Source organism: Manis pentadactyla, chromosome 15 (assembly GCF_030020395.1).
Source record: "Manis pentadactyla isolate mManPen7 chromosome 15, mManPen7.hap1, whole genome shotgun sequence".
Classification (NCBI taxonomy): Eukaryota; Metazoa; Chordata; class Mammalia; order Pholidota; family Manidae; genus Manis; species Manis pentadactyla.
In genome coordinates this window covers 11,212,926-11,221,627 of record NC_080033.1, presented here as the reverse complement: position 1 = coordinate 11,221,627, position 8,702 = coordinate 11,212,926, and the positions used below count along the sequence as shown (strand labels likewise).

The following is an 8,702-nucleotide window of genomic DNA, read 5'->3' as shown; positions in this document are numbered from 1 at the left end:
GGGTCCTGGGGCGAGGATTACTCTGATTGGGTAAACTACCGAGTTTCCGCACGGGGATTGGCTGGCAGGAAGCCAAAGGCGGGACCAGGAGAGGAAGCTTTTGTGATCGGCACTTAGAAATTAGCAGGCCCTACTTGCGGGAGCTTCAGCTCTGTTGGTGAGTAATCTCGAGTGCAGGCGGCCATCGGCGCCTGGCGGACGGAGCGCTTGGCGCCCGGACTTTTCTGCACTTCCTGTGGGGAAACTTCCCGCTGCGCGAAGCCGGGACGCCGCAAAATCACCTTTAATTGGCTTTACATCCGGGTTTTTTTGAGGGGTGGGCCGCCCTTTGATATCGCGGGCCAGTGGGCATCGCCACTTAGGACGCTCCCCCTATTGGGTCGCGTAGAGCATCCTGGGACTAGTAGTAAACTTCTCGAAATTTCCTCACCACGCGGAGGGAAGAGGTGTTCTCGCTTTGTTTTCCAAGCTGTGCCTTTCCCATCACTCCTCCCCTGCTTTCTAGACTTCCTCTCGGAAGGAATAGCCCTAAGCAGCCCGTTAAGCCTGCGTCGGGACAACGAATTTGGAGAAACCGAGGGCTGAAGTTACCATTTTCTTTATTTCAACCCTACGTCGGCACCTCACTCCATGGCAGTTCCCGAGACCCGTCCCAATCACACTATTTATATCAACAACCTCAACGAGAAGATCAAGAAGGATGGTGAGTTCTTGGGATAGTCCAGACAACAGACTCTCCCGCACCCAGGCCCCTCTTTCATCCCCAGCACCCACTTCTGTTCCTCAGCCTTCTCCAGCCAAACCCTTAACGTTAACCCCTCGGCCTTTGCACGATGCTTCCTCTGTCTTTAATGCTCCCTCAGGTCATATCCTCTGCCCACTTACCTGTTCACTGTTCACTTTTTAAGGTTTCACCTCATAGGACCCCTCCTCCAGGAAGCCTTTCGCAGTCCTTTTTCTCCTTAGGTGCCTGCCTCTGACTTCCCATAGGCCCTGGCCTTACCCCCTCAAGCCCTGATTGTTCTGGGCTGTCTTGGGACTGTTTCTCCACTGGCCTGTGAGGTCTGTGAGGGTAAGAACTGGAACTGTTGTGGTCACTGTCGTGTTCCCAGTGATAAGCTTACAATGAAAATGCTTCATTTCAAAGTGAAAAATGAAATGAATGATAATGATGGCTAACACTGTATAAATCTTGATCACGTTTATTGCACAATGACTTGGCAGGAAGGAGCTATTCTCATTTCCCAGATTAGGAGACTGAGACTTAGGCGATGTTACTTGCCCAAGGTCACACAACAAGACAAAGTGCCGGAGGCCTCCAGTATAGAATTCTGCTTGAGAACTCGATTCTTGACATCAGATACGCTTTCCATGCGCTTCAGCATATTATCACCTTTGTTGCACCTCATTTTCTGTATTGGAAAACTGAGCAGAATCATAATACCTACTTTGCATAGATGTTACAGGGATAAACTAGTTAAAAAGTGCCATGACAGGGTGGGTGGTCAGGGAAGGCTTCTGAGGTGGCAACACTGCAGAGACCTGGGTGCGTGGGAGGCACCATGTACATATCAGAAAGGTGCTCCTATTAGAGGCAAAAGCCAGTGCAGAGATCCTGAGGCAGGATCAGTGTGGCATGCCTGAGAAAACCTGGAGGGCCAGTGTGGCTGGAGTGGGGAGAGATAAGGTTGGACAAGTTAGCCTGTGTCACGGGCCTGTGTCAAAGTGCTGGGGACAGTGACAGGAAGTGCCCACATTTATAGGGCATTTACTGTGTATCTTTGGTGTGTGTGACTTGTGTTCCTCATACAGCCACCCTGTGAGGTAGTATTGTTATTGTTGGCCTCTTACAGAGGAGTACACGGGACCACTTGAGTGGTTCTTAGCTTCTGCTTATATTGCTGTCTCTAGGGATAACTGACCTTTGGCATTCTGGGTATTCTGTCAGTGGACTGATGGTTTCCCTTTTTGACTACTTTACTCTCAAAAGGGGAGTTCAAGCCCCAGAACATGCGACTAAGGTCTCTAGCTACCCATGCGTCTTTCCTTCCTCCATTGCAGAGCTGAAGAAGTCCCTGTACGCCATCTTTTCTCAGTTTGGCCAGATCCTGGATATCTTGGTATCACGGAGCCTGAAAATGAGGGGCCAGGCCTTTGTCATCTTCAAGGAGGTTAGCAGTGCCACCAATGCCCTGCGCTCCATGCAAGGTTTTCCCTTCTACGACAAGCCCATGGTGAGCACTGAGGGTGTGGAGGGTGTGTGTGCACATGCATGTACGTGTAAAGTGCTGCAGCGGACTGGGTGGGTCTGGGCCTCCTGTCACCTGTAGTCCTGTCCCTTAAGGATGGGACTGTCTCTTGCTCTTCTTCAGCATTCACTGTTCATTGTACTGGGGTAGGGAGCACACAGTGACCAAGGGAACCCCCAGCCCTGTCCTGTCAGGCCCGTAAGTGCTGTGGGAGAGACAAGCCTGCCACCAGATGGTGGTGACCCACAGGGGTCAGGACTGGGATGGGAGAAGTGCACAGAGCTGGGGGAGCTTAGGTGAGGCACCACACCCAGTCTGTGTTCATTGAAGGCTTTCTGGGTGTGAGACTTGGAGAAGAGTTAGCTGGGGGAGGAGAGGGAGAAAGGGTGTTAGGTAGAGCAACCATCTGGACTATGGCCTACAGATAACCAAGAGTACATGTAATTGAGGAAGTGAGCCAGGTTCATTTGACTGGAGTGAAAGCTCGGAGGTTGGGAGGTCATAACCTGGTGAGAATGTCAGAAGTCAGGCTGCTCAGGGGCTAAAGTTTGTCCTGAAGGTGGACTTGATTCTGAGGGTGCTGGGGAGCCATCGAAGGCTTTAGGGAGATATCTCTGGCTATTGGTTAGAGAGGTTTAGAGGAGGGAGATGAGGGTCTATTTGCAAAAGCAGGGCTGCGTCAGGCTGGGAGGGAGAGCCAGGGCGTGGGAGGAAGGGGGGTGGCCTGCAGTCTGGGCAGAATATGGGGAATGGCTTGAAGTCCCTGCCCTGAGCTAGAATTCCTGCCATGTCACTGGTTCTTTGGAACCCTTTCTCTTGTCCCTCAGTCAGTTGAGTTTCACCTGGTTGGAATATGCCTCCCTGAATCAACTCCCTTGGAGAAGTGACAGCAAGTGTCAGTGTGTGGAGGTCACTTTATGTGGGAGACGGGGGTCCCAGGGACAGCAGGGCAGCCTGCAGCTCTCACCTCCATCTGGAGAGGGCAGCCCTTTCACTCTGCCTACTGTCACCTGTGGGTGTGCAAGCCCAGAGTTGCCACATCTCCCATTGTCTTTCTGGGGCAGCTAATAATAAGCTTTTGAGGCATAAAAACCACAAATCTTAAAGTTTTGACTCTCCCCTGCTTTTCTTTCCAAATCACTGCGTGGACCGTAAGCACTCAAGCATGTGTGAGTTGTTTCAGGGAGTCCTGTGTACTACCTTTGAACTTCAGCAGTGGCCTGCTTCTCACTCCTACTGTGCACTGGCCGGGTCCCCGCCACCACCTTGCCTTGACAGGACTGTAGCTGCAGCCCGCTCACTGGCCTCTTATTTCCACCCCTGCTCCCCACACGTAACTATTCTCCCTCCCACTGCTGCAGCGTGTCTTCCTGTACCCCAGTGAGATCTCGTCACTCCCGTGCTTATAATGCTCTGTGACTCCTGGTTTTCTCAGGAAAAGCAAAGTCTCTCCTTGGTCCCCAGAGTCCCTGTTGGCTCTGTGACCTTGTTGCCTTTCTCCCTGTCATCCGCATTAGCTGCCTTGTTCCTTGATACACTGTTGCCTTTGCTAGAATGCTCTTTCCCTGGGTGTCCACACAGCTCCCTCTCTCCCTCCCTCTGTCTGTGCCAGTGTCACCTCACTGAGGCCTTTCCTGGCCACACTCTGAAAGTTTCAGTTCTCAACACTTCACATCCCCATCTCCAACTCACTTTTTAATCATTGTATCTTCCCCATCAGATAAACTCCATGAGGACAGGGGCTTATGTGTGATGATGCTTGTTAACTGAACTCCCAGAGTATAGGTCATCCACAAACAGCTGGGTGAATGAGATTTAGCCTGGAAGACAGACTCCTGTGGAACCAGAAACCCCCCTGCGTGATTCTCCTGTCCTAGTCTCATGTCCTCAGGCTTCTGCCGTTGGCCAGTTGCTCATGGCTGTCCCATCTTCCCTTCAAAATTCCAGTAAGACACCAACAGCACTTAACTATGATCCAGCTGCTGTTCAAAGCACTTTAACTCATTCATTCCTCACAGTCATCCTTTGAAGTGGGCAGTGCCACAGTCCTCATTTTATAGATGAGAACATTGAGGCCAGGAGAACTCCATCAGGTTACTTACAGGCTCCTGGTAAAGTCTGCTTTTGTGCCCAGCGATTTGGCCCTGAAGTTCATGCTCTTAACCCTTCTGCTTGTCTGGCAGCGCATCCAGTACGCCAAGACTGACTCGGATATCATCGCCAAAATGAAGGGCACTTTCGTGGAGCGGGACCGTAAGCGGGAGAAGAGGAAGCCCAAGAGCCAGGAGACCCCAGCCTCCAAGAAGGCCGTGCAGGGTGGGGCCGCTGCCCCTGTAGTGGGGGCTGTCCAGGGGCCTGTCCCGGTAAGCTCGGGCCCAGAGACACACGCTTGTCACCACCAGGCCATCCTCAGCCACGCAGTTTAGCTTGGGGGCAGGGTGTGGAAGGGCCTCCCCAGGGGATTCAGTCCCTCCCTTGGATTGTTTGTAGAGACTGTGTGTGCCCATCTGGGGGGCGGGGGCTGAGCACCTGGGTGACGGTATCTCCCCTGGGTGGTACTCTCCCTGTCTGCCCACTGGTTTGGCAGGAGCTCTCCTTCTCTGTATCTTAGTCTCTTGGTTTCTTCCTCCCCTCAACTTTGATTTTGCTGTCTTTGTTTTTTAAGTGAATATCTATGTAGAAAATCCAGCATAGGCTACTAACCAACTGATAGGATTAACAAGTAAACTTAATTCAGCAGGGTCACCAGATAGAACGGCAGTATGGGAAAAAATGAGTTTTATTTCTGTGTGCTAACAACAACCAGGCAGACTTCAAATTGAAAAATGGCTGTGAGGGGTAAGTCCAGACAAAGGGGTACAAAACTGCCCACTGAAACTAAACATGCTGAGAGCAGTTGGAGAGGATCTTTGCAAAAGGATGGACTCCCTGCTGTTGAGATAACAGTTCTCTCCAGATTGATCTGAGGTTGAGTGCGGTTAAGTCAGAATGCCAGCAGGAAGTTTTGGGGACACTGGCAGCCTGTTTCTAAAGGTCTGTGGAAAGGCAAAGCAAGGCAGGTGTGGAGAATAAACTAGGGGACCTGCTGTAGTAGTAATATCACGATGTGACACTAGCATAAGGGTAGGAAGAGGCCTAAGGCAGCCTGGGGCCAGGGGACAGAATAGAGTCTAGAATCAGATCCACATGGCAGGTTAGTCAGCACAGTCCTGGGGTGAAACGACTTTTCCTAGTGAATGATGCTGGACCAGTTGGATGCTCCCTCCCTCAGCTATACGTAAGTTAATTAGAGATGAATCACAGACCTAAATGTGATGGCTCAGACAATAAAGGTTCTAGAAGAAAACAGGAAAATGTCTTCATGACCTTGGTGAGGACATAAAAAGTGGAAACATCCTGTTTTCTAAACAGGATACCCAAAGCATGAGGGACTAAAGAAAAGATGGACGAATTACATCCACTCCTGAGGTCTCCAAGTCTGTGTGTCAGCCTTTCTGACTGGGTCACGCTGTTTGTCTGATCTCTGCTGCTGCCAGCTCACCGTCTGGCGTCAGCGATGGTGTCTAGGCCACTGTCCAGGTTCCCTCTTTCACCTGTCCCCTCTTCTGCACCCAGCTTTCTGTCCACCTTTGATTCAGGTGCACTTCCACTTCTGGCCTCCCCAGCTCCCCTGGGTTCGTGTGATGTGTGCCAGTGGACTGTCTCCCTACTTTCCCTTGCTGCCACCCCTCCCATTTTTTACTGCATCTGCCCTGACCATCCCTGTCCATCCCTGCCTTCACCATCTCTTTTTTCTTTGTAGGTCTTAGTCTATTTCTTTTTCCTTAAAGTTTATTTTTAGAAACAAAAGTACAGCATACCTCTTAGAGCATTTATCTCCACTCCTTTTTGTTAACAATTGTTGCCATTTTCTTTAACTTCCTGCTTTGACGTTCCCCTTGACCCCAGGTCTGTTTTGCTCCGTCTCTCTTTGGGTGCCCTTTTCACCCCCTTCCAAGCCTGGGTCTTCCTCCCTGGGTCTCACCCCCAGGGTTTCCTCTCACATTTTCTCCTCTCTGCCTTCTGCTGACTACAGAAGCTTGTCTCCCACCTGCTGGCTGCCCAGCTCAGTCCTGCCCACCTCCTCTCCACAGGGCATGCCGCCGATGACTCAGGCGCCCCGCATCATGCACCACATACCGGGCCAGCCTCCCTATATGCCACCCCCTGGCATGATCCCACCTCCAGGCCTTGCACCTGGCCAGATCCCGCCAGGGGCCATGCCCCCACAGCAGCTTATGCCGGGGCAGATGCCACCTGCCCAGCCTGTAAGTATCTAGTTCAACTGGGATCGCAAATAAATAGAGCATGGGAATGGAAAGGGACTGGTAGGGATGCTGCTTTAGGTGGGGTGGTCTGGGCAGGCCGCCTCGAGGAGGTGCTCAAAAGAGGAGAAGGATGTGGCAGTGGGCTCAGACCCTGGCGCAGAGAGCGATTGGAAGGTCAGGGTGAGGCTGGAACAGTGGTCACCACCTAGATGCATTGTGTGACCTGCTGGGCACCTGCTTATGGGGACAGCAGTGCCCTCTTATGGCTTACAGCCTTGTGGGGGCAAGGCTGGGTAGACTGGGGGCAACGTAGAGTATGTCAGGTGAAGCACTGGAGAACTCCAGCAGGGTGGGGGGTGAAGAGCTCAAACAGGACGCAGGAGGGCCCTCAGTAGACAAACGGACTCCCTTCTCTTCCCTGCAGCTTTCAGAAAATCCACCAAATCACATCCTGTTCCTCACCAACCTGCCAGAGGAGACCAACGAACTCATGCTGTCCATGCTTTTCAACCAGTAAGTGAGCCTGCAGCTGGGCAGAGCCGAGGGTGATGGCCAGGAGGTGCTCCCATGGGGTCAGGCCTCAGAATGCTGGTGGAGCCCTGGGTCTGCCTAGGTTTTCCAGGCGGGACAATAACTGGAGATGTAAAAGGAGGAGACTGAGGCTGGGTCTGTGACCCAAGGGGATATGGTGAAAAGGCTGGGGGTCAGCAGTAGCCAGTGTGTGCCAGAGCATTCTCTGCCTTCACTGGGGTGTGGGAGCCCAGGCCCTGGGCCTCATCTTTCTAGTCTAAATTGGAGACATGCAAGGTACCTGTAAAACAACATACTGACATCATTGAATGCTGGAGTCCCAAGGGGGTGTAGAAGGGCGTTCCTCCCAGTGGTTGTGGTGGGGAGTTGGCAGCGGCCTGGCAGAAGGAAGAGGTCAGGTTCAGGTGCTCACCATGGCATGCTGTGCCATGCAGGAGCAGAGAGAACAGCGAGAATGGTTCTTGGTAATAGTGCTGAGAAAAAAAATTTAAGAAACAGAATAAACTAGGAAAACAATACATGTACCCTTCCACAGAACAATGCATATGTTCTAGAATACTGATTAGGAAAAGGATACCCAGGTAACGTGAAGATGGTGCCTAATGGGAAAGGAAGGAGGGAAGAGAAAGAGAAAGAAAAGGAAGCAGATCATGAAAGGGTAGGGCTGGTTCCTGGACAGGTTGTGTGGGTTATGACAGAGAAAGGACATGGGGTGGGGGCAGTGTTCTTTCCTTGATCTAGGTTATGGCTGCATGGGGATTCATGTTAAAATTGTTCATTAAATGATTGGTTTGAATTGTACACACTTGTTTATACTACAGTCTCTCACCTTTGCACTGTATCTCAGGCTGGATAATTCTTTGGTATTGGGACCATCCTGTGTGTTGTAGGATGCTCGGTGACATTGCTGGCCTCCATCTACCAGGTGCCAAAATTTTAGGGGGAAATGGCAAGTCTGGATCCCTGACATCTGTTCCCCTCTTTCAGGTTCCCTGGCTTCAAAGAGGTCCGGCTGGTCCCTGGGCGGCATGACATTGCCTTTGTGGAGTTTGACAATGAGGTGCAGGCAGGGGCTGCTCGCGACGCCCTACAGGGCTTCAAGATCACTCAGAACAACGCCATGAAGATCTCCTTTGCCAAGAAATAGCACCTTTTTCCCATGCCTGCCCCTGCCCCCTGTTCTGGGGCCATCCCCTCCCCCCTCTTGGCTCAGCCCCCCGAAGGTAAGTCCCCTGTGGGGGCCTTCTCAGAGCTGTGTGTGAGTGAGTGGTCGCCACACAGCATTGTACCCAGAGTCTGTCCCCAGACATTGCACCTGGTGCTGTTAGGCTGGAATAAAAGTGTTTTTTTGACATTTGGTTTTTCACAACCACTTGTTCTCTTCTTGTCCAGTGTTTCCCTTTCCTGCACATCAGAACATTCTAGGTGTTTAGCGCTTTCAGCGTGTTGGGATTTGCAATCTTGGGAAAACATAGAATAATGTAGTAAAATTATCTAAGCTTAAGTCACCTTGACTACTTTGGAAAATTTCTGTTTGTCTTAATCCGCATTCAGGGCAGGAAAATTGAAACTCAGGCTGCCATGTGCAGTTGGGCAGGTTGTGTACTGCACAAGG

At 51.5% G+C, this 8,702-nt stretch overlaps 1 protein-coding gene across 3 annotated transcripts; it reads left to right on the top strand.

The window, feature by feature from the left end:
• Positions 1 to 7: 7 nt before the first annotated feature.
• SNRPA (small nuclear ribonucleoprotein polypeptide A) lies at positions 8 to 8,457 on the top strand. Of its 3 annotated transcripts, XM_036896510.2 has the most exons (7): positions 8 to 157; positions 506 to 703; positions 2,062 to 2,234; positions 4,433 to 4,612; positions 6,383 to 6,556; positions 6,981 to 7,069; positions 8,075 to 8,457. In XM_036896510.2, exons 2-7 carry the CDS (start codon positions 631 to 633, stop codon positions 8,232 to 8,234), a joined length of 849 nt encoding a protein of 282 aa, XP_036752405.1. In that variant the 5' UTR covers positions 8 to 157; positions 506 to 630; the 3' UTR covers positions 8,235 to 8,457. The 3 variants fall into 3 exon arrangements, with proteins under 3 accessions (XP_036752405.1, XP_036752407.1, XP_036752406.1); XM_036896512.2 differs by lacking the exon at positions 8 to 157 and having other exon boundaries at positions 413 to 703; positions 2,097 to 2,234; XM_036896511.2 differs by lacking the exon at positions 8 to 157 and having other exon boundaries at positions 414 to 703.
• The last annotated feature ends 245 nt before the right edge of the window (positions 8,458 to 8,702 follow it).

Excerpts from the sequence above, each read along its gene's own strand:
- SNRPA (XM_036896510.2), top strand. The coding sequence starts at position 631 with ATGGCAGTTCCCGAGACCCGTCCCAATCACACTATTTATATCAACAAC. Across the intron at positions 2,235-4,432 it reads CCTTCTACGACAAGCCCATG|CGCATCCAGTACGCCAAGAC; the intron begins GTGAGCACTGAG and ends CTTGTCTGGCAG. Across the intron at positions 6,557-6,980 it reads AGATGCCACCTGCCCAGCCT|CTTTCAGAAAATCCACCAAA; the intron begins GTAAGTATCTAG and ends TCTTCCCTGCAG.